Genomic DNA, 25,408 nt, shown 5'->3' with positions numbered 1-25,408 from the left:
TATATATGTAAGTATATAATAAAATATATATCACTATATACATAAAGACAGATTTATTTATATATAAAGAGACTTTAACCAATTTCATGTAAAAAAGTTTTCGATGGCAAAAAAGTTTGCGCCTATATGATACGTGATGACGTCAGCGGCATGGTCGTTCTCCGCTTGTTGTGGCGTTGCCTTCCTCCGTTCTGACGCCGGAGTTAGCAAGGAACGGTGGTTCATCGGTCGTGACACTCCGGTTGGTCGTTTGCCTAAACTTTTCCAAGTCTACGGTTGTGTCAGAAAGACGGAGAGGGTTTTGCCTGTGTTTTCGATGCATGGGAGTGCCTTGGGAGCGGCGAAGGGAGAAGGTAGGTCTCACTTGCTGTTATTGCCGCCTAGTCTGTTGGTCCGCTCGAGCTTTCATTTCAGCCCCGGCCCGACTACCGCATTGCTGCCGAGACAAGTGGGAAAAGATGAGCAGTGTAGGCCTCGGTGACTTTGAAACGTGTTAATCTATACGTGAATCTAACCGGCGTATGTCAGTGTGACTTCGTCTGTATGAAACGATGATTTCTAACTGTTAACGTTATCAAGCCAGCGAATGCCAGCGGTGCGGCCGCTGCGCTGTGTCATACACGGGTGACTTCATAGCTCAGAGTAGGCAAGCTGCATGTGGACATTAGAATCTCACTTTATATATTTTTTAGCTTACAGGCAATATGGTGTTTAAAGCATAACTCCCTGACTGAACGTTAGACCTGACGTTACACTGCTTTAACGCTAGCGTTTACATTTAGCCAAATGAATGACATTTGTTCAACGTTAGGCCGAATATGTCCAGGTTTTCAGACCATTACCACGGTTACCACAGCCACAGGTACAGATGTGATGGAAGGTACCTTTATGGTTACTGTACATCCCTGTTTGTCAAGGCATCTCAGAGGGAGGTTTAAGCTTGTCAACACATCAGGCTTTTATAGTCGTATAGGATTATTTCCTAAGTCAGAAGCATCAAAGAATATATTTAATTTGGCATTGGTTACAGTACTAGAACATTATGCCATATACAACTAGTACACACATAAATGCATATCAGATAATTTTAGTAATACAAGCAAGAAATCTTTAGTATTTAGATTTTACAGCTTCAACAGACATATAGGATCTAGTGCAGTATCAGCCTAGATGTAGTTAGCTGCCCCTGTTGTGTGTTTTGTAACTTTGCTACATTAGGATGAGACGCTGAGCCTTCAAGCCACGTTAATCTGATATCACTCCCGTCCAACTCCCAACTCAGAGCCACAGTCACATCTAACCCCAAGGGGTGGACTGGACTGAGCTGGACAGTAGTCCTCCGTATTATGAGATTGTATTGTGGATGGGGATGCTTGTGTTGAAGGTCAATTTACTCATCAGCCAAGTCACAGCCTTCTAGTAGACTGGCAGTATGTATGGGAGCATGTAGTCTTGTCATATTGAGGCATTTTGACATTTAACTCAGGAGCTCCATAATTGGTAATAATCAGAAGTAACAAAAATAATTAAGCAGTATAAAAATAATAATGCGATGAAATGTTCTCTTATACTATGTCGCCCCCCCCTTTGTCTTTTACAATCTCCTCCAGCCTCTTTGTGTACCCACTGAGCCATATTTGTATTCTTTTAGATGTAATTTTAGCCAATACTTTAGTTGGAAGAAACCGGATCCAAGAGTTTGGGAAAACTGCCCAACCAGCACAGCCAACCTTTGGGAAGTTCTTAAATCACACCTAAACCTCTCCAAAAAATGATCATGCAACTTTGGTTTGACTAGTATTCTGCACAGGTATGTGCAAAAATACAACTATGCTTGGCCCCATATTTCATGGCATAATTGTTCCAAGTTTATCAGATTTCTTGGTTGTCTGGCATACAGACTGTATCAAATCTGTTTACAGGTTTTCTATAATATTTAAGTCTGGAGACTGGGAAGATTATGGTTAAACATCCATTTTATCCTATTTAAACCATCCCTGAGTTACCTTTCTTTAATTTATTCTTATATATTTATTTAATTTAATTTAATAATTTATTCTTATATTTAAGCTATTGCTTAAAAATCTTCTGATATGGTGGCGCATTCATTCTTCCTTCCACTTTATGCAGAGCTGCAGTGCCCGATTCAAACATACATCTCTACAACATTGCAGAGCCTTGACTGTGTGAATGATTTTCTTCTACTCATATACACTACAAGCATAGTTTTTTCCCCACCACACATACCTGTGCAGAGTAATAGTTAAATCAAAGTTGCATGTTAAACTTTCATCAAAAAACTGCAATTTGCAGGCCTGACAAATCTAAAGGCATTCTAGTGATCATTTTTTAGAGATATTTAGGTGTGATTTCAGAACTCCGAAAGGTGGGCTGTGCTGGTTGGGCAGTGTTCCCAAACTCTTGGATTTGGTTTCTCCCACACCACCTTGATGGGGATCAGATCTGGCGATTAAGCTGGCTAAGCCATTACCAAGTGTATTCCAGCAGCTACTTTCTTTTACACAACCAGGAACAGTGGTCTTGCTGCAAAATTAAGTTATCCTGAATCCGTCATTCTCCAGAGGGAATGGGATGCCTTTTCCATATGGAGTTGTTGCTCCATGTTGATTGAGGATGATTTACACAATGCAAATTTCCCATTCTACCATTGCTTAAGCATTCCCAGATTATCCTGTTTCCACCACCCTGTTTCTCTAATGGTGCTAGAGATCTTTTCATGAGCTCACCATCTGAGATATGTTCTTCGCTTGGATTCAAATAACTCAAACTTCGACTCCTCAGTCTGCAGCACTTTGTTCCAGTTGTCTAAAGTCCACTTTCTATGCATCTTGGCCCACTGTAGCCTTTTCTTATGATTTACCAGCATTATTAGGGGAATTGTCTCCTATGTGAAAGGTCTGTGCACACATTGGTTTCTCTCTTGTTTTATTAAACAGTGCAGCTAATTCAGGAAGGATGAGGCATATGTATCTCAAGGAGAACTCATAAGTAGTTGTCCTCTTGGGCAGTTGCACACCTGGGCCTTCCACTGTGTTTTCTGTCCTTTTTAAATTCCGTTGCAGAATGTCTTTTGAGACTATATTATACAACTTTTAAAGAAATCAAAGAAAACCAATTTAATCTATAAATTAAATGAAAGTTTTCATTCCATTAAATCTTGTCTGCCTATCTCACTATGTATAAATAAAACGGGATCAATAGTGTTCCCAAGAAAAAGCAACCAGCTAAATTACTGCTACATGAAAAACAATCTTTATTATTCTGACAGATTGTTTTGCAGTGAAAGTGCTCTTGCATGCTGCCATAATGATGTTTGGGAAAAACAGACTGGTTAATGTCAGTGCTCTCTGAAAAAACATGTAACAGCCTCTTGTCTCTTTTTAAATGGCAGTTACCTTTTATTAAATTTTAATAATAACAATTAATATTATTATTATTTTAGTTTGGGGTAAGATTTTAGCCATATTATCAGTGATGTACATTAATATTTGTTGTTCTTAGTGACTATAGAATTGAATGAATTAAAAAAGTCCTGTGTCATCAATATAGTTACATTCCCATTATTGAGGGTTTGTAAAGTGATAGTAACCAAATTATTAATGCTTTGATTCATAACACTACTAAATATGTGAGTGGTTGCTTATTCTTTTCTTCTTTGCTGCTATACTGATGTGGCCCACTTGTAGTCTACTTTCAGTGGCCTAGATTTCCCAGGGGGACATTAACTTTCACCTAATCATACTTCCTTGAATTTGAACAAATACCTTTGAGCCTGCTGGCCAGACAAGGAGCAGATGCCCACCCATGTGTCTGTCTGGCTTTTAGAGCCTGTGTGCAATTTTCAACTTCAACTTCACTTGTTTCCTGTCATTGTCTCTATAGGCCTTTAGCTGAGTGAACTGTGCATTTAGCCATTATTCATGCCTAGCTTGGAAGCCAGTGAAGGATATGTAATGAATTTTGGTGTTTATTAATTGCTCCTTTATGTCATCCTTTCAATAAAGGCATATGCTTTGAATCTGTACACCTGAATTGTAGGTAAACAATACTGGAGAAAAATTACAAAATACCACTGTTAGCCACCGCAGCAAAAGATTAGAGGATGAACTTTTCTCAGCGGCAATGGGGTTTCATAATATTTATTGTACAAGGAATTGACATGCTGTGTGGGATCAGTGGCTTAGAATCCATGTGGCTTGTCAAGGGAAAGTTTTATTTTACTCTAATTGACAACAGTCAGCACATTTCCTCTGCATTGTTTACATTTATGTAATCAGTCGGGGAAAGCTCTGCCTGTGTGTGTGTGTGTGTGTGTGTGTGTGTATATATATATATATATATATATATATATATATATATATATATAAAAATTTTGTGTCTGTTATTTTCTCATTGAGGATATGTTTGAGTAGGCCACAGGGGAGGTCAGAGAAAAACAGAAAAGGGTGAAGCAGAGAGGGAATGTCAGGGGCATAAAAGAATGATGAAGAAAGACAAAGCCAAGGAAAATGGAAAGAGTTAGAGAAGTTAAGGTCTTTGCAGCTCACCCATTAGATGCAGTGGGGGGAGTTAGTTGGACATACATTTAAGAAGGAGGAAAAAAGGCCAGGGATGCTCAGGAATAAAGTAGAAATAGATGAGATGGATTCATTTTTCATCTGACAAAGTATACAGTTGTAAATGCACACTACCTACATCTAAAGACATACTGTTTTTAGTATGTCTTTTGTCTTTTTGTAGTTTGTGCATCTGCAAAGCAAACACAGCAAAAGTGCGTGTTAAAGAAAGAATAAAAACTCTGTGTTCTAACTTAAAAAAAACAATTCAGGGCAAATCAGTGCAAAAAACCAAAATACTGACTCTGTAGGATTAAATAATAGGGGTGACGTAACTGTTCTGCATTCTAGATGATTTTCACAATACTGAACATTTGGACAAAAAATATTATTAGAGCTTTAACAATTAATAGCTTTTATTCAGTGATTTATTACTTAATTTTAATTTCATAATTTGTCTTATTACAGCCCAAAGAGTACAAATGTTAACATCCTTTTATTAAAAATCTAAAAACGATTCCCTTCAACCATTATAATTAATCACTATTAAGTCACACATGTCTGTCTTTACAAATGATACATGGATTGTGAAGCAAACGATTTTTCTAACTACACTAATAATTTGAGACATAATGTTAATAAGTTAACTCAGACAGCTCACTTATTGCAGTTCTTTTTATTGCTGTCACAGTGTCAAAGCTAAATAGTATTACAATTCAAACAGCTTGAGGTGTTTTCTGGCTCTGTTCAATCATAAACTCTCCCCTGCTTCTTTTCTTTTTAGCACTTTATGTCTCTAACCATGAAAACAAGTGAGTGCTTGTGTCCTTGCTGCCTATTCAATGGAACAGGGTAAAATATCAGACTCCATTTAACCTGCGGGCTGTTTTCTGAAGGAATGAAAAATGGCCACGACTGTGCGCTATTGCGTAGCTACACAAATGTGTGTCCTCGCCCACACACACACACACACACACACACACATATTCTGGCCAAGAATAATAGTCATCTACTTTCTGCCTGAAGAATCAATGTCAACACAGAAATTATTATCGAAAGTTTTTAACATCTATTAGCACATCAATTACCATTCTCTTGGCCTGTGCTAATTTTTGCATATACACTTGTAACAAAGCTGGATGCAGATGATAGAAAAATGAACATGTTCAGCCTTGAAACTGTCTGCATGAGTGTGTAGGCATGAGATAGGAGTAGGAGCCACAGGAACCTCGAGCTGTCAGCTGCTTCATTTCTCAACTACACATACACCAAAACATTTACAACCTTGGCTGTAACATCAGCCCACTATTACCTTTGTTAGATGAACAAACTGGGCTTTAGACTAGGCTAAAATGAAGGGAGAGATTCCAGAGACTGACACATGAGCACCATAATAGGCACTGCTATTCGCTGAAGATCATTTGGGTGATTCGGTGAACTAGAAAAAGGTTTCAAGTTCTTTTAACAGTTTATAAACCTCATAACACTAATACAGGAGTACGAATGTGTTATAATTTTTTACTACTCTTCTTTGCCGTATGAAGAGAGGAAATTTTGTATACAAATGAGTTGATGGGTGTTTATCGTTCTGTGTGTGTTTGTGTGTTGTTGGTACCATGCAGATAGTGCTGGTGGTCCTGACTGTTCAGCAGGATGAGTGAGGCAGAGGGCCAGTTCTACAGTGTGCAAGTGGGAGACTCCACCTTCACTGTACTCAAGCGCTACCAGCAGCTCCGTGCCATTGGCTCCGGAGCCCAGGGCATCGTCTGGTGAGAGTCTGTATTATTATTTTTAGCATTTACTGATTGTGTCACTTGCCCAGGGCTCGCTTTCTCTTTTTTAATATCCTGGGCTGTGCTCATTAGATAATTGGAGTAAAACACAACAAGCAAGAGAAGTCCTTGCAAAGAAGCAGGAGCACACTGAAAATTGAGAGGCATTAATGTGACAGATACAGATTTCTAAATACAGTGATAACGGTGGTCAATGTTGTTGTGAGAGTAAACATTTGGCCTAGAAGACCTAAAGATATTCATAGATGGAAAAGTACTGGTGTAGTAATAAAATGAAATGTTTAAGACACCAGTTTGATAATAATAAAATAAATAATGGCTGAATTACACAGCACATTGAACTGCCTGTCAGCAGTAGAGATATTCATTTCTAAACATTTTTGAGTTCTCCTCATTTTTGAGAATTTCAATTTTTTCTTCTTCAATAGTTGGTTTTGAAGCTTTCTTGTTTACTTTAAATAATTATAACTGATACCTGAAATGCTGGACCGAGCATGGCAGGGCAATTTTAGGATCCGCTTTTGCTCAAGGACACTTGAGGACGTAGCCAGGAGGCAACAGGAGTTGAACCACTGTCCTGCAGACCGTGGCCAGCTGTCTTACCAAGTGATATTTAGCTGCTAGTTTTTAGCTTATCTTTACTCTGCAATCAAGTTATAATGTTTACATCAAGTGAAATATTGATATCAAAAGTTACTTGCCCTTATACACATTTCGCAAAAATGTATTCTATGCTAATGAACAGATGTTGTTCAAAATGTTTTGCGGACCAATGATTTCTGTTACCACAATGAGACCAAGATTTCCACCTGCACAGAAGAAATAACAGAATTTATCTTTAATGAGCACAGTCGGGATGATTCTTCTGAATTTTGTGTACTTATTGAGCTTTCCTTAAGAACTTCACTCAAGTTCTGAGGTAACAAAATGCAGTGAATTGAAAAATAACAATAAACTGCTGGTGCTGCTGGTAAAACTTCAAAAACCAAACTAAACAAAATGCATTAAAAATATTTTTATGTTGTATGAGGTATAGTGAATAGGAATTTCTAGACTGCTCTCAACCATTGTCTTACTGAACCTCCTTGGAGGCTGGAATATGTGTGCTGATAACACTTTAACTGCTCTGGGTAATGTAAGCCGAGCAGCAGCATTGCTAATTTTAAGATAAATGAGATGGGTAATCATCTTAATTTGTCATCAAATTGATGGTGCTGTAAGTAAGACAACAACTTTGTTCTGGAGGATGCTTTTGTTTTTTTCCTTGATAACCTTTGCATCTCTGTTCCTTCCTCTGGATGACCAGCTCTGCTCTTGATACAGTACTTGGTATACCAGTAGCAGTGAAAAAGCTGTGTCGGCCCTTCCAGAACCAGACCCATGCTAAACGTGCCTACAGGGAGCTGGTACTACTCAAATGTGTCAACCATAAAAATGTAAGTTTAAAATCTTTTACAAGAAATGTTTTATGTGTTTACACATATCACAGAGCCATATCAGTGACAGCTATATTTATTATATAAATAATGCAGACTAGTGGCAGCCAGATTTAAAATGTATTCTTTTCTCTCACATACATTTTCGTAGGGGACTTTAGAAGAACATGGTTTTTGGACTAGTAGCCTTAGCCTAAATTGCTTTTTCTGTTAGATTAAAAAAGCTACAATTTTAAGAAAACAAACAGTCAGCTCTCTGCAGTGTTGATAGAGTTTCTTGCTGAGAGTGAGACAATCCAAGCAAACCCTTTTAGTGGTATTTCCTCAGTTGGCTGCGCTTAACAGTGAAGTGCATGTAGAAGGAAGAGAAACAGAGTGGACTAATGGTCTGTCTCTCTGCTTTGCAGATCATCCGTCTGATCAATGTATTCACGCCTCAGAAATCCCTGGAGGAATTCCAGGATCTGTGAGTGACAGTGGAGGTTTTTTTTTTTTAACTGTAATAATCAACTCACTTTTATGGTTTAGTTGGATTTAGAGATTTTAGCTCAAGTATCTCTTTGTGTTTGTCTTTCTTCCATTTTAGTGGCATCATTCAGTTTTCAACATTTGGTATTGCTCTGTGCCACATCTATCTATATTTAAATGCTTATTTGCCTTTATAACCATTACTTTATGATGTTATTTCTCTCTCTTTGTGCTTCTTTTTCTTCTTTTTTTGCACCTATCAACCATGCTCTCGTTTTTTACCCCTACTCTACTGTTCTTCATTGTTCTCAGATATCTGGTGATGGAGCTGATGGATGCCAGCCTATGCCAGGTGATCCACATGGACCTGGACCATGAGAGGATGTCCTACCTACTCTACCAGATCCTCTGTGGCATCAGACACCTACACTCTGCTGGCATCATCCACAGGGTAAGAACATGGTGTAGTTGTGCTGTGGGCACAGCATCATTATTTCACTTCTCTCTGTGGTTGAAAACATCAAGTTTGTTATGTCCGTGTCTGGTGTGGTTAGATTAGGATCTGTTGCACACAACACAACCAACATTAGGTGCCACAGTGTATTGACATGCCGTGGAGTACATTTTTACATGTTAAAGTCCAGATATACTTGCATTTTAACAAAGCGTACACCCAGACAATGACTGCATATCATTGTTATTGCCCACATTGTGTGTGTATTTTTAGAAAATTAAAAAGGTCAGCTGAAAGGGGAAGCCTTAGGCCATCCCTGATCAACAACAGGGTTTAAAGGTATGGCCACTCACAAAGAGGTTAATTTTGACATCACATCAGAGAAAAAAGTAAGAATAGCAGGTATGTAGATGTAGGTAGTCACTGGCTCAGTAAGTTCTTTTTCCCAAAACATTCCAAAATTATCACTGTCGAAGATGAAGAAGAAGAGGAGGAAGGTGTGTTCGTAGGCAGAGAGAGAAGAGGAAAGCTAAGAATGTAGATCTGACAGTAGGGACTTTGAATGTTGGTACTATGACAGGGAAGGCTAGGGAGTTGATCGACATGATGCAGAGAAGGAAGGTGGACATACTGTGTGTCCAGGAGACCAGGTGGAAAGGTAGCAAGGCTAGAAGCTTAGGAACAGGGTTTAAGTTGTTTTACCATGGGTCAGATAGGAAGAGAAATGGAGTAGGAGTTATATTGAAAGAGGATTTTGTGAGGAATGTTCTAGAGGTGAAAAGAGTATCAGACAGGTTGATGAGTCTGAAGCTGGAAGTTGAAGGGGTGATGTTCAATGTTGTGAGTGGTTATGCCCCACAGGTAGGATGTGAGTTAGAAGAGAAGGAGAAATTCTGGAGTGAGTTAGATGAAGTGATGCAGAGCATCCCCAGAGGTGAGAGTGTTGTCATTGGTGCAGATTTCAATGGGCATGTAGGTGAAGGGAACAGAGGTGATGAGACTGTTATGGGCAGGTTTGGTGTTCAGGACAGGAACGCAGGAGGTCAGATGGTGGTTGACTTTGCAAAGAGGATGGAAATGGCTGTAGTAAACACTTTCTTTCAGAAGAGGCAGGAACATAGGGTGACGTACAAGAGCGGAGGGAGAAGCACTCAGGTAGACTACATCTTGTGTAGACGTTGTAATCTGAAAGAGATCAGTGACTGTAAAGCATTGGTAGGGGAGAGTGTAGCCAGACAACACAGGATGGTGGTGTGTAAAATGATGCTGGTGGTGAGGAAGATAAGGAGGACTAAGGCAGAGCAGAGGACGAAGTGGTGGAAGTTGAAAAAGGAAGAATGTCGTTTAGTTTTCAGGGAGGAGCTGAGACAGACTCTGGGTGGTTTGGAGGTGCTTCCAGATGACTGGACTACTACAGCTAATTTGATCAGGGAGACAGGTAGGAGGGTACTCGGTGTGTCATCTGGAAAGAGGAAAGCGGACAAGGAGACTTGGTGGTGGAATGAGGAAGTTCAGGAGTGTATACAGAGAAAGAGGTTAGCTAAGAAGAAGTGGGACACTGAGAGGACTGAAGAGAGTAGACAGGAGTACAGGGAGATACAGCGTAAGGTGAAGATAGAGGTGGCAAAGGCCAAACAAAGAGCATATGAGGACTTGTATGCTAGGTTGGACACTAAAGAGGGAGAGGTGGATTTGTACAGGTTGGCCAGACAAAGAGATAGAGATGGAAAGGATGTGCAGGGTGATTAAAGATAAGGATGGAAATGTATTGACAGGTGCCAGGAGTGTGATGGGAAGATGGAAGGAGTACTTTGAAGAGTTGATGAACGAGGAAAATGAAAGGGAACGAAGAGTAGAAGAGGTGACTGGTGTGGAGCAGGAAGTAGCAAAGATTAGTAAGAGTGAAGTGAGGAGGACATTGAAGAGGATGAAGAGCGGAAAGGCAGTTGGTCCTGATGACATACCTGTGGAGGTATGGAAGTGTCTAGGAGAGGTGGCAGTAGAGTTTTTGACTAGTTTGTTTAACAAGATCTTGGAGAGTGAGAGGATGCCAGAGGACTGGAGGAAAAGTGTACTGGTACCAATTTTTAAGAACAAGGGAGATGTGCAGAGCTGTGGCAACTACAGAGGAATAAAGCTGATGAGTCACACAATGAAGTTGTGGGAAAGAGTAGTGGAAGCTCGGCTAAGGGCAGAGGTGAACATTTGTGAGCAGCAATATGGTTTCATGCCTAGAAAGAGTACAACAGATGCAGTATTTGCTTTGAGGACGCTGATGGAGAAGTACAGAGAGGGTCATAGGGAGTTGCATTGTGTCTTCGTAGATTTAGAAAAAGCGTATGACAGGGTGCCGAGAGAGGAGCTGTGGTATTGTATGAGGACGTCTGGAGTGGCAGAGAAGTATGTTAGAGTGGTGCAGGACATGTATGAGAGCTGTAAGACAGTGGTGAGGTGTGCTGTAGGTGTGACAGAGGAGTTTAAGGTGGAGGTGGGTCTGCATCAAGGATCGGCTTTGAGCCCCTTCTTGTTTGCTCTGGTGATGGACAGACTGACAGATGAGGTTAGACAAGAATCTCCCTGGACTATGAGGTTTGCAGATGACATTGTTATTTGTAGTGAGAGCAGGGAGCAGGTGGAGGAAAATCTAGAGAGGTGGAGGTCTGCTCTGGAAAACAGAGGAATGAAGCTTAGCCGCAGCAAGACAGAATACATGTGTGTCAATGAGAGGGACCCAGGTGGAATGGTGAGGTTACAGGGAGCAGAGGTGAAGAAGGTGCAGGACTTTAAGTACTTAGGGTCAACGGTTCAGAGCAACGGTGAGTGTGGAAAAGAGGTGAAGAGGCGAGTGCAGGCAGGTTGGAACGGGTGGAGAAAAGTGTCAGGTGTGTTGTGTGATAAAAGAGTATCAGCGAGAATGAAAGGAAAGGTGTTCAAGACGGTGGTGAAACCAGCGATGTTGTTCGGCTTAGAGACAGTGGCACTGAAGAAAAGACAGGAGGCAGAGCTGGAGGTAGCAGAGCTTAAGATGTTGAGGTTCTCTTTGGGAGTGACGAGGATGGACAGGATCAGGAATGAGTACATCAGAGGGACAGCTCATGTTAGATGTTTTGGAGATAAAGTCAGAGAGGCCAGATTGAGGTGGTTTGGACATGTTCAGAGGAGAAACTGTGAATATATTGGTAAAAGGATGCTGAGGTTGGAGCTGCCAGGCAGGAGGTCTAGAGGAAGACCAAAGAGGAGATTTATGGATGTAGTGAGGGAGGACATGAAGTTAGTTGGTGTGAGTGAAGAGGATGCAGAGGACAGAGTTAGATGGAGGCACATGATTCGCTGTGGCGACCCCTGAAAGGGAGCAGCCGAAAGGAAAAGAAGATTCCAAAATTATCACTGTGATTTGAACCTGCTGCCGAGATCATTTATATAACAGCAAGTATATCCGATGTCTTCAACAACAGGACTTTTTCAGCTTATGTTATTTGTTGAATAATTTAACATTTAATGAACTACTCAGTCATTAATAATAATGAATACGAGAAAAGGTTGCAAATACTCTGATTTCATTAAGGAAAATTTCTTTAATTCTAAAATTGCATGGCAATCTTTTGGTCAAAGCTGTTTATATGCACAATAAATCATAATAATTCATTCTAATCACCCACTACTATCTGTATAGAAAATATACCTAAAGGATAATTGATTTGCATATTTTGTATAGATTTATAGATTGTCTGTTTCCTCAGGACCTGAAGCCCAGTAATATTGTGGTGAAGTCAGATTGCACTCTGAAGATCTTGGACTTTGGCCTGGCAAGGACCGCCTGTACTAACTTTATGATGACCCCCTATGTGGTGACCAGATACTACCGTGCCCCAGAGGTTATATTGGGAATGAAATATAAGGAAAATGGTGAGAAGGATAACTTAAAAGCTTTTCTGAACATTACAAAATAAAACCTTAATATATTTATTAGTGGGAAATTATAGATCCTTAAATACAGACATGATACTTACATAGAACCCTTCGTGTTCTTGTTTAGCCAGTTAACAAATTTTATGTCATTATAAAATTAAAAGTATTTAAATAGATTAAATTGTTTAAAACATACAAAACATGTCCTCACTACTAAGAATCAAAAGCCACCTTGAACAAATGTGTCTTCAGCTTGGATTTAAAACATGCCAAATCTGTAATGTAGCGCATGTCAGGTAGTAAGGAGTTCCACAGTTTTGGAGCAGCAACGGCAAATGCACACCCCACATTTTCACCTGGATTTTGGAATTTCTAAAAGAAGTTGACCAGATGTCGGAAGTACTCTGTCATGTTTGCGAAGAACTATTAATTCACTTAAATAGAGCTGGGCTAGACCATTAAGAGCTTTAACAAAAAACAGCAACAGTGAACTAGATGTGAAGGGAGTGAGTAAAGAACCAGAGTTATGTTACCTGAGAAAAATACAGTAGTTATATTTGACTTTGGAAACTAATTTAGTTCAGTGAAGAGCAATCATTTTTGGTTTATATGCTCATTTTCTTTATTAAAAATCAACTAGCATGAAAAGATTTTCAAAAAAGGAATGTGTGAGAGGCCTTTGGAAACAGTATTATTCTTGCAGGGTTTGTCCAGCAGATTTCAGTTGTTGACATACAGCAGTTGAGTAGCCAAACAGATGGTCCAAGCTGTTAAGAAGTTCGTTTATAAAAACTGTACAGAATCACAAGTCTTTGATCCAATATTAGTTGGTCTCTATCTATTTAATAGTTTTGGTTTATTGCTTATTGATGATGACAGTGAATGTTCTGCTATGCCACAACTCTGCTGCAGTGGACCTGTGGTCGGTCGGCTGCATAATGGCTCAAATGATCTCTCACAAAATCCTCTTTCCTGGAAAGGACTGTATCCTTCCTTGTTCTTGTCCATTGCAGTTGTTTTCTGAAATGCGCTTTAGGGTGAAAAAGAGTTTAAGAAACTGGTTTCGTTTAAAGTTTTACTCCATTATATCAGTGCCAGTAGCATATCCTAGAAAGCCATGCAAGGCTACAATAAAACCTGGAGTGGGGTAAAGTCCTAGCTAAAGGCATGTGATACATATAGCTGTAGCTCAACACACTGTTGACACACTGAACTGAGTTGTTCATATTTTTCTTAAGAATAAGTTGATGAATATATCATGAAACATCACATAGAGGTGGAATTAGAAAGAGAAAAATGTAACCAGGTGTTCAGATAATTCCTTTTTAGGAACATGGCTACAATAAACAGTGTAATCAGTTAAAACCTTATAATTTATGTATGGTGTGTGTAGATATGATCTTAAGTGCTCTACTGTGATCCGGTGCCTTTATGGCAGCAGAGAATGCTTTCAGCTTTACAGAAACTAAAACACATGGATGAGAGGATTTAATGGCTGTTCTCCACATATAAATGCACTAAAGCAAACAGTCAAGTTAGAAAGGGAGAGACAGCAAGAGAGACAAGCGGCATCCTTCATGCTATCACATACAGTCACACAAAGGAAAAGTGAGAGAGAGCAACAGATGTGAAAACCGATAAGCAGAGCTTAGGAGAGAGGCTGTGTCTAGTTACCAAGCCAGACAAAGAAAGAAGAAGAAACTCAATCCCAAGATAAATATGATGAAAACAATAAGTTGCGGCACATCTAGAGCATGGACCACAAATAATGTGGGAGTTCTGCATTTCAGTGTTTCATTCAGTCTTAAACCATGGAGCATGTGTTCATCTGTGCAGACTCCATATGTCATTTACTGTACAACTGTACATTATATTATGTGGTTGTTATGTGATCATTCTTATTTCATATCTTTCCCGTATGTGTCTGTGTGTATTTGTGTTTGCTTGTGTTTCCAGTGGACATCTGGTCAGTGGGGTGTATCATGGGAGAGATGGTAAAGGGCAGCGTCATCTTCCAGGGCACCGACCGTATCCTTCACCGCTCTCATCGTCTCTGTCCCTCTCGTCTTTCCATCTATCACCACCAAACCCCCATTTTTAGCATAATGTTTCTTGTTTATCTTTACACTTTTCTTGTCTTATGGTTCTTCTTGCACACTTCCAGCCTTTTGAGCATTTTCCATTTAATAGAACTTGTGAAGATTTCCAGCAGCATTCTAACTAAAAACCCTTTTAAACAAATATTAAGCTGTGATGCTTTTGTCCAAATAACTGTAATCTCCTCAACTGATAGAGGGAGTCAGATGGAAGTAGTTCACATCAAGTAATTTGCATTTAGATTGGGGTTTTTTCACTTTCTAAAGGGTTTGGTCACATCTTCAGACACTGTCTATTTATACCTGTGCAGCAGAGAATGAGCGCGGTGTGATTCTAGAATCATTTGTTTGTTAGATCTGTGGATAATCTGACTTTACTGCAATGTTAAGTCATCATTTCCATATGGACATGAGCCTACTTAGATTGTTTTGCCTTTTCTAACATTCCTAGCATTTGGTTACATTCAAACATGTGCATAATGCAGTTGGATTTTTCCATAACGAGCACTTTATCCAGACATTGACCAGTGGAATAAGGTGATTGAGGTTCTGGGCACACCCAGTCTGGAGTTTATGAACCGACTGATGGAGACTGTGAGGAACTATGTGATGAACAAGCCACAGTATCCCGGTGTCAGCTTTACTGAGCTTTTCCCAGACTGGGCCTTTCCTTCTGACTCAGAACATGACAAACTGAAGAGTAAGAAGTTTGGATACTAAAAAATTCATGTTTAACTTAAATATCTATTATACTTAAATGTCTAACTGTAAATATGGTCAGAAAATTGTTAGCATCAATACTAAGCATTAGACCGCAAGGGGGCAAATGCAACCGCAAGGGGGCACAAGCCAGTGTCTTCTTGTGCCAGTCCCAAGTCTGGATAAATGCAGAGGGTTGTGGCAGGAAGGGCATCCGACGTAAAACACATGCCAAATCAAACATGCGAATCGTGACAAAGGCTTCCATACCGGATCGGTCGGGGCCCGGGTTAACAACGACCGCCACCGGTGCTGTTGACCTACAGGGTACCGGTGGAAATTGGACTACTGTTGGTCGAAGATGAAGAAGAAGAGGAGGAAGGTGTGTTCGTAGGCAGAGAGAGAAGAGGAAAGCTAAGAATGTAGGACTGACAGTAGGGACTTTGAATGTTGGTACTATGACAGGGAAGGCTAGGGAGTTGATCGACATGATGCAGAGAAGGAAGGTGGACATACTGTGTGTCCAGGAGACCAGGTGGAAAGGTAGCAAGGCTAGAAGCTTAGGAGCAGGGTTCAAGTTGTTTTACCATGGGTCAGATAGGAAGAGAAATGGAGTAGGAGTTATATTGAAAGAGGATTTTGTGAGGAATGTTCTAGAGGTGAAAAGAGTATCAGACAGGTTGATGAGCCTGAAGCTGGAAGTTGAAGGGGTGATGTTCAATGTTGTGAGTGGTTATGCCCCACAGGTAGGATGTGAGTTAGAAGAGAAGGAGAAATTCTGGAGTGAGTTAGATGAAGTGATGCAGAGCATCCCCAGAGGTGAGAGAGTTGTCATTGGTGCAGATTTCAATGGGCATGTAGGTGAAGGGAACAGAGGTGATGAGACTGTTATGGGCAGGTTTGGTGTTCAGGACAGGAACGCAGAAGGTCAGATGGTGGTTGACTTTGCAAAGAGAATGGAAATGGCTGTAGTAAACACTTTCTTTCAGAAGAGGCAGGAACATAGGGTGACGTACAAGAGCGGAGGGAGAAGCACTCAGGTAGACTACATCTTATGTAGACGTTGTAATCTGAAAGAGATGAGTGACTGTAAAGCATTGGTAGGGGAGAGTGTAGCCAGACAACACAGGATGGTGGTGTGCAAAATGATGCTGGTGGTGAGGAAGATAAGGAGGACTAAGGCAGAGCAGAGGACGAAGTGGTGGAAGTTGAAAAAGGAAGAATGTCGTTTAGTTTTCAGGGAGGAGCTGAGACAGACTCTGGGTGGTTTGGAGGTGCTTCCAGATGACTGGACTACTACAGCTAATTTGATCAGGGAGACAGGTAGGAGGGTACTCGGTGTGTCATCTGGAAAGAGGAAAGCGGACAAGGAGACTTGGTGGTGGAACGAGGCAGTTCAGGAGTGTATACAGAGAAAGAGGTTAGCTAAGAAGAAGTGGGACACTGAGAGGACTGAAGAGAGTAGACAGGAGTACAGGGAGATACAGCGTAAGGTGAAGATAGAGGTGGCAAAGGCCAAACAAAGAGCATATGAGGACTTGTATGCTAGGTTGGACACTAAAGAGGGAGAGGTGGATTTGTACAGGTTGGCCAGACAAAGAGATAGAGATGGAAAGGATGTGCAGCAGGTTAGGGTGATTAAAGATAAGGATGGAAATGTATTGACAGGTGCCAGTAGTGTGATGGGAAGATGGAAGGAGTACTTTGAAGAGTTGATGAACGAGGAAAATGAAAGGGAACGAAGAGTAGAAGAGGTGACTGTTGTGAAGCAGGAAGTAGCAAAGATTAGTAAGAGTGAAGTGAGGAGGACATTGAAGAGTGGAAAGGCAGTTGGTCCTGATGACATACCTGTGGAGGTATGGAAGTGTCTAGGAGAGGTGGCAGTAGAGTTTTTGACTAGTTTGTTTAACAAAATCTTGGAGAGTGAGAGGATGCCAGAGGACTGGAGGTAAAGTGTACTGGTACCAATTTTTAAGAACAAGGGAGATGCGCAGAGCTGTGGCAACTACAGAGGAATAAAGCTGATGAGTCACACAATGAAGTTGTGGGAAAGAGTAGTGGAAGCTCGCCTAAGGGCAGAGGTGAACATTTGTGAGCAGCAATATGGTTTCATGCCTAGAAAGAGTACAACAGATGCAGTATTTGCTTTGAGGACGCTGATGGAGAAGTACAGAGAGGGTCATAGGGAGTTGCATTGTGTCTTCGTAGATTTAGAAAAAGCGTATGACAGGGTGCCGAGAGAGGAGCTGTGGTATTGTATGAGGACGTCTGGAGTGGCAGAGAAGTATGTTAGAGTGGTGCAGGACATGTATGAGAGCTGTAAGACAGTGGTGAGGTGTGCTGTAGGTGTGACAGAGGAGTTCAAGGTGGAGGTGGGTCTGCATCAAGGATCGGCTTTGAGCCCCTTCTTGTTTGCTCTGGTGATGGACAGACTGACAGATGAGGTTAGACAAGAATCTCCCTGGACTATGATGTTTGCAGATGACATTGTTATTTGTAGTGAGAGCAGGGAGCAGGTGGAGGAAAATCTAGAGAAGTGGAGGTCTGCTCTGGAAAACAGAGGAATGAAGCTTAGCCGCAGCAAGACAGAATACATGTGTGTCAATGAGAGGGACCCAGGTGGAATGGTGAGGTTACAGGGAGCAGAGGTGAAGAAGGTGCTGGACTTTAAGTATTTAGGGTCAACGGTTCAGAGCAACGGTGAGTGTGGAAAAGAGGTGAAGAGGCGAGTGCAGGCAGGTTGGAACGGGTGGAGAAAAGTGTCAGGTGACGGTGACGAGACGGTCAAGACGGTGGTGAGACCAGCAATGTTGTTCGGCTTAGAGACTGTTGCACTGAAGAAAAGACAGGAGGCAGAGCTGGAGGTTGCAGAGCTTAAGATGTTGAGGTTCTCTTTGGGAGTGACGAGGATGGACAGGATCAGGAATGAGTACATCAGAGGGACAGCTCATGTTAGATGTTTTGGAGATAAAGTCAGAGAGGCCAGATTGAGGTGGTTTGGACATGTTCAGAGGAGAAACTGTGAATATATCGGTAGAAGGATGCTGACGTTGGAGCTGCCAGGCAGGAGGTCTAGAGGAAGACCAAAGAGGAGATTTATGGATGTAGTGAGGGAGGACATGAAGTTAGTTGGTGTGAGTGAAGAGGATGCAGAGGACAGACTTAGATGGAGGCACATGATTCGCTGTGGCGACCCCTGAAAGGGAGCAGCCGAAAGGAAAAGAAGAAGATCTCTTGCCAATAACACAGACCTGTATGTATGTATGTATATGTACAATATAGAAATTTTAGTAAAAAGAGGCATCTATGATGCAGAAACATTAGTCTGCTTTTGATTGATTTAAAAGGACATTTCCAAACTAATGTTCAGGGACCTAAATGTTAAAAACTGGACCTCTTGCACAAGTAGTTAAGAGAACAATCATGCAGTGGGATTAGGAGCTAGTAATCACATCACTGAAATAAGAGAACAAGTTTTGACATTCCCAAAGATGATACCAGTACAGGAGGAAGTAATCAGTTCTCATGAAGACTCAAATGAACTAAGGTCATTGCCCTGTTTCCATAGTAACACTGACCTTCCTCTGTTGCTATAACAGCGGGTCAAGCACGGGATTTGCTCTCCAAAATGCTGGTCATTGATCCTGAATGCCGCATCTCCGTAGAAGAAGCCCTCAATCACCCCTACATTCATGTGTGGTACGACCCAGGAGAGGCTGATGCGGTGAGGCGATTGTCCTACATGAGACAGTTCAGTAGGGTAACTCTTGGCTGTGTGTAACTTTGCTGTTATGTATATATTTGTTTGTTTCACAGCCTCCTCCTCAGATTTCAGATAAGCAGTTGGAAGAGAGAGAGCACACAATTGAGCAGTGGAAAGGTAGGATGCACTGCCCTCTAGATAATCACGTTAGCAGTGCAGCGTCACTTACAATTTAATTAAAGGTACAGGGAGCTTTATCTAGATTTACTTTCTTCTATTATTACTGTATATTTGGATTTGTTTTTTAAAAAGGTCCAGAGGTCAGGACAGTGTTGCTGTTTGAGTTTGATACAAATAAAACTTGGATCATTGGATCACACAAAGATCCAATAACAGCAAGCCATGTGGTGTAGACTTCTGTGGAAATATGGAAACACTGTAAGAGTGCACTGTGTCTGAGGAATAGTCCTGCTTCCCTTGTCACAGCTGTGTGCAGTTGTGGCAGGAAGACAAAAATAGAGGGACAGTTTTACAATAGATTATTTTTAGATTACATTATGTTCCTGCCCTAAAGCTGTTAGCTATGAACTCATGACGTAGATTATTCTGTATCTGTATGATAAACAGTGTTGGGACTCAACGTTTTCTGTTAATCCATAGAACTCATTTACGAAGAGGTGATTGACTGGGAAGAGAGGAACAAGAATGGCCTGCTGAAAGAGGAGTGCTCAGGTATATGCAGGCACCATCTTCATTCATTATCAGCTGCATTTCTATTCATACTAAAGTGCTATAAAGAGTGTTGTTACTAGCTTCAGCTTTAGACTAGTTTTCTGAAATGTGCAATCTATCCCACTAAAAATGTATAAGAAATGCACTGTATTAAGTCTAACTATTATATTTGTGTGTAGAACTGCCTAAGCTTTTTATCCTGTGGTTCTCTCTATTGTGTGCGTCATGTATAGTAGCAGATGTGGTGTCAGGTTCAGCCTCCCAGTCCTCCTCAGCCAACGACATCTCATCCATGTCCACAGAGCATACTTTGGCCTCGGACACAGATAGCAGCAGCATCGACACACTGACAGGACCGCTGGACGAGAGTCAGTGAACAGTTCATGGCTACATGTGTCTGCCTCATGCCCCCATTTTCCCATTATAAACATCCAAATGTCTATTCAACATTCAACTTTTTGTTACTTCTGTTTACTCCCTCCCTTCCTGTTTTTGAATTTGGTTTAACCTCAATGAACAGGTATATTTTTCTATTTTATATCCCTATGTAATTTGGTGGATCTTGTTGGTCCTTTTCAACTTCAAACTGTGTTTTGGAGTGCTACCTATTGGTCAAAGCTATCTATGCTATTTGTGGGGTCAAAGCTTTATCTTTGTTTGAGCTTTATTTTAATTAATAGTTTTATTTTTTAGCTAATATTAACTTGAGACAAGAGGTTATTGCCATCAAATTAGCTGCCAGCTGCTCTCATGCATGTAATACCCTTAAGAACAAAAGCTTATCATAAGTCAGTCGCCTTAAACATCTGATGCTCAACTGATGATCAAACGCTAATCCAAAGTTTGCTTCATCATTAAAGTAGATTGCAGTATTGCAGACCTCCATAGTGGTGCTTTCTGCACAGTTAAACTAATTGGCTTGAGTGATGTGGATCTTGAGCTTTTACTTGTGACAGCAAGGGGAAGCTGTGGTTGTAGTGTTTTGTTTCCTAATAATGTACTGTATGTAAAGATGTTAAAATCTGGCACTTACTGTGGCAGTAGACCTTTTCATTACAATAAGATTAGGTGTGCTTGTTTTGTTAATAAGGTTATCTGTAGAACTATATATTACAGTCACCCTCATTTGACACTAGGTACTCACTGTCAAGGTGTATATCAAAAGAACATCGAACTCCTGTACATTTTGAAGAGGCAGAAATACACATGCAGTGTTTATTATTGTGTACCTTGCAAAACGTTGCACACACTCATATCAAGCTCATGAAAATCAAACCCTTTGTCTAAACATTTCCTGGACAAATAAGTGCATGTGCTGCTCCTTTTCCAAACCATTCCATCAACACTTGGACAGTAACAAATTTTATCATTACTTAGACATCTTGTAGAACACATGTAAAGGCAGTAAAACACAAATAATGGTGTTGAAATTGCATGAATAACACACCGTATAAGATACTGTAGTTCTTCCATTCAGGTAAGATCTTTGACTTGCAGTACCTTGATGTTCCTGGTTTTAAAACCTGGTTGAAATTTTAATGTTTTATGTTTTTCATTGTAAGTCTGTGTGTGTATGTGTCATCAAAATGTGCTGGGCAGCACTCTTCATTATCTCTTTTAAATCATCCTTAAAGACAGCAGTCACGCATCTGTGAAGGCAAACTATGGACGAAGTTGGCACAGGAACAAGGAGCCGACACATTGTGCTTTAAAATGCATTTGTGACTGTCTAGTCCTGAAAGACATGCTGGACTCAACTCAAGATTGAACTCTAAGATGAACCTCGGATGTAAACTGTTGAGCTGCTTCTTGCAGCACTGATTGCACAGTATGATGGACACTACGGAGTCACTGAGTACTTATGAGTACTATGTTTTACACTATATTTTCCTTTTAAAATCCACGACCTTATTCTTTTAGTCATGCCTTAAATGACCTGAGGAGAAACCTCTCTCAAACATCTTATGTGCTAAGAAGAATAGCTTGTGTGTTTACCATGTTAAATGCTTCCTTGTATACACTGTACATCTCACATTTTTGTTCAGTTTCTGCTTTTATTGTCAGTTGTCCAGTGTAATGGCAAGACCACAATATTATTGCTTAGCCAGCATCTTTTGCCCATACCCAAAAATAAAGTGGACATCGGTGATTGAATTTATTTCAGCATTGCTCTTTTGTTTATAATGATTTTTTTTTCACACAGAAATAAGTTCTGTCTGGGAAGTGACAAACTGCTATACAACGTCTTGTGCCTTTTTTTCCCCCTTACAATTTAAAAACAAACTTCAAAAGCTCTTAACAATATATTCTGTTTTCTTGGCCTCATTGTTCAGCTCTCCGAATGTGTCAAAGAACTGCTCCATCTCTCTCTGCAGCATTGCATTGCGTAGTTCTGCATCAGCCCGGGTCCTTTCCGACTCCACAATCTTAGCCTGGACCACCTGGTACCAGTGTCGCTGCTGTATGAGGTTTGTTTTCAGCCGCACAACCTTAACCTGCAGTTCTTCATTTCTCTGCTCTAGACTGATGTTGTAAGACATGATGAAGAAGGGAGAAAAGGAGAGGTCAATAGTTTGTCAATCTAAAATTCAATTTGGTTGTTGAATTTTGATAGGTTTGGGCCTTCGTGCATGATATGGTCGAAGAGGGTAAGTTGGCTTTAGATACATAACTAGATATAGATATACAACTATTTCCATATCCTCTGTGTCAAGCAAAAGACACCAGTTCCTGTTCTCAGTTCTTAGACGGAGACTATATCAGTAATAAAGGAGATATCTGTTGTGTCAAGGTCAGCAACGTGGCCCCTAAAATTAGCTCTCTTTCCAGTGCCGTGAGCTACGTCTATAGGTCACCCACACAGGCTGTTCTTTTTTCCATTTTACACCAACCAGCTATTTATCATTAGAAAATAAAGTATTCTTTTACGTTTAAACTCGTAAATATATCTTTGGGTACTTACTCAATTTCTTCATCATAATACTTAATAGAAGCATTGCTTTTAGCAAGGTTTTGGGAAACCTTTATGGAAGCTTATCAGTTGTTGGTGCTCCATGAACTAAACAGGAAATGGGGAGAAGCTTGGGGTCAACTGAGTGAGCTGCACAGCTGAGTTCAAACACGTTTTCTGGGCCTGGGAACATTGTGTTTTGCTGCACTGAAAATATACCAGGAAAATTCTCATGGGCAAGTAAGTGAACTCAAAGTATAAAATTGTAGCCAGGAGCCTAAGCACAGTGACTTTAGGACTTTTATACAGCGTACCAAATATCTATAAAGTGATTATTTGGACTGTTCAATGTGAAATGGAAAAGCTGAAGAAAAGAAATTCGCCTACCTGATTATCCTTTCTTCATACTGCTCCCTTTGCTGGACTATCTGCTGTTGGAGGCTGGTGAGGAGACTGCGAAGGGCACTGGCAGAAGGGTCTGCCAGGGGAACGGGAGGGGGAACTCTGGGAACGCAGGATGACTGCTTTGGCTCCTGGGTTTCTGCTGGAGACCACAGGGCTTGGCACCCTGTTAGTGAAAGTTGGGTGGAACTTTCTGTAAGATGTTGTTGAGCAGATGACATTGGGAGTTGCAGGTGCAGCATCAGGTCAGCCCCTGAGTCCAGCTCAGGTTCCTTTTCGTGCTTCTTATCTTTATCTGGGTTCTGGTTCTGGTTACTGGAACCACTTTCAGAGAGGATGATCTTACAGGAGGACCAGGAGCTCTTCTCTTGACAAACCCCCTCATCCTCCATCAATCCCTGTATCTGGTTAGGGGCCTGTGCTTGTTCCATCTGTTCCTGCTGCTGGAAGCTTGTTTCCATATCAAGGACTTCCTGGAGACTGTCAGGTGTGACACCGTTGGGGAGGTTATCATACACAGACAGAGCACTCCTGTGCTCCTCACTCTGTGGTGGACTGGGGGTCTGGATTAGATGAGCTCTGTCCTCTTGTCCCCAAGTACCTCCCTGTTCTACTCCTCCCTCTCCTCCTGCCTTGTATGTGACGGGACCCAGCTCGACTTCCCAATCCTGTTTTCCCAGACCTCCTCTCCAGCTGCAGTAGCTGTGATCTGGCCAGACTCCAGGCCCTCTTCCCCCTGTGACCAGTTTGGGAACCCCAGCCACAGCTGGGGCGAGACCAGGCAGAGGGCTGCCGGGGCACTCAACCTTACTCTCCATTTCTTTTCCCTTGGCTCTCCCTCGCTGAGAAAAAGGTGGGCAGTTATCGTACGAGGGGTCCGTGGAGCAGGAGCTGGCTGATGTGGGGGTCTTAGTAGGAAGACAGTGCAGCTCCATGATCCAGAAAAGCACATGGGTGTGCTGGGAGTCTTAGATAACTGCCCTCCCCTCCTCTGTCTGCTGTAACTGGGATTCAAGGCTTGGTTTGTGGATTTGAGAGCGTGATAAGGAGCCTCTCTCTGCCAAGTGCTGATGTGTCATGAGGAAAGGAAGGTGTAGGAGCCCTCCTCCCTTTTGGCAGGGCTCTCTGCTGTGCACTTGAAGCTAGTGCCTAATAGTAGACAGGTTGTAGTGAAGGCGTAGCCAACAGGGATTGTGCGTGTGTCTTTAAGCAAGACTGACATCAGCTGTTACTTTAGCACTGCTTCTGAGGGAGGCAACAGGGTGTAATATAGTCTGTCTCATTCCTAAAGACAGTCACACATAACCACAACCACAGAAATAGACAGTGGGCATGGGGACAAAGTGTGAACCCCATAATCCCTACACAATATTTGAGCAGTGAAGTCTGCAAAAGAAACATAACCACATTCTTAAACATTTAAAATACTGTAATTTTACTATGGTTTTATATGACCATTCTGATTTGTACTGCACACAGTGAACATATGCTTTTTACTTCAGCTGGATTGTTGATTTTCCTTCTTTTTTTTATGCAATCTCTATACATTAACCATGTAGATGTGTTAAAAGGTACGTGCTTGTACTGCAGACTAAGTTCACCCCATGTCTTTAAAATCTACTGCAGACCAATGACAGAAACCAAATTTAACCCAAATTTAACCCCAAGAAAAGAGGGGAATTCAGGCAGTTTTTGTGCAAGGTGTAGATGTGAAAGAGACAGTAGAATAATTAGTGGAATCTGCATGAGAAGAAAAGAAAAGAAAAGAGATGGACACACACACTCACAGGCGACACTTCGGGGTTGGTGTATTTTCAAACCATGAGGTGGAGCTGTTGACCTGCTTTTAACGGGTAGCCTATCTTAAAACCATCACATGGATGATGATGGTTCACAACAATTATGTTCACATAAGCATGGTTTGGTTTGAATTTTTTTTACGGTTTCTTTTTTGTGCTGGTTTGAGAGTTTTTCAGAGCTGTATAAATATATGATGGGACCTACTGATGAACTAATGATTTAGTTGCTCAGTGAAGAACTCCCAACTGCCATGGAGCCACCATTTTCAACTGTTTCCTTTTAATTAGAAGAAACACCAGTCCAGGCATTTTTTTCTGCAATTTGCCCATAAAACACCTCCCGTCAAACATCTGCACAGTGACAGAAAGTGACATCTCCCCAATCGTTTT

General features: G+C 41.1%; 2 protein-coding genes across 14 annotated transcripts; one reads left to right on the top strand and one right to left on the bottom strand.

Moving 5' to 3' along the window:
• Positions 1–172: 172 nt before the first annotated feature.
• mapk9 (mitogen-activated protein kinase 9) lies at positions 173–22,025 on the top strand. 13 transcript variants are annotated; one of them, XR_010915369.1, is made up of 12 exons: positions 173–353; positions 6,200–6,346; positions 7,677–7,806; positions 8,214–8,272; positions 8,587–8,725; positions 12,469–12,634; positions 14,594–14,665; positions 15,251–15,433; positions 19,032–19,182; positions 19,261–19,312; positions 19,796–19,867; positions 20,104–20,321. XR_010915369.1 is itself a non-coding variant. In XM_067518473.1 (12 exons), exons 2-12 carry the CDS (start codon positions 6,231–6,233, stop codon positions 20,241–20,243), a joined length of 1,254 nt encoding a protein of 417 aa, XP_067374574.1. In that variant the 5' UTR covers positions 173–353; positions 6,200–6,230; the 3' UTR covers positions 20,244–22,025. The 13 variants fall into 13 exon arrangements, 9 of the variants coding, with proteins under 9 accessions (XP_067374574.1, XP_067374572.1, XP_067374577.1 ...); XR_010915368.1 differs by having other exon boundaries at positions 20,101–20,321; XM_067518473.1 differs by having other exon boundaries at positions 19,032–19,156; positions 20,104–22,025.
• Positions 22,026–22,146: 121 nt separating this feature from the next.
• Positions 22,147–24,703, bottom strand: LOC137134060 (uncharacterized). Its single transcript, XM_067518477.1, has 2 exons — positions 23,205–24,703; positions 22,147–22,390 (listed from the first exon to the last, which is right to left on the bottom strand). Exons 1-2 carry the CDS (start codon positions 24,152–24,154, stop codon positions 22,153–22,155), a joined length of 1,188 nt encoding a protein of 395 aa, XP_067374578.1. The 5' UTR covers positions 24,155–24,703; the 3' UTR covers positions 22,147–22,152.
• Positions 24,704–25,408: the final 705 nt, after the last annotated feature.

This window comes from Channa argus, chromosome 10 (genome assembly GCF_033026475.1).
Source record: "Channa argus isolate prfri chromosome 10, Channa argus male v1.0, whole genome shotgun sequence".
Lineage (NCBI taxonomy): Eukaryota > Metazoa > Chordata > Actinopteri > Anabantiformes > Channidae > Channa > Channa argus.
The sequence above is the reverse complement of the archived record's forward strand: the minus strand, read 5'-3'. Positions and strand labels throughout refer to the sequence as shown.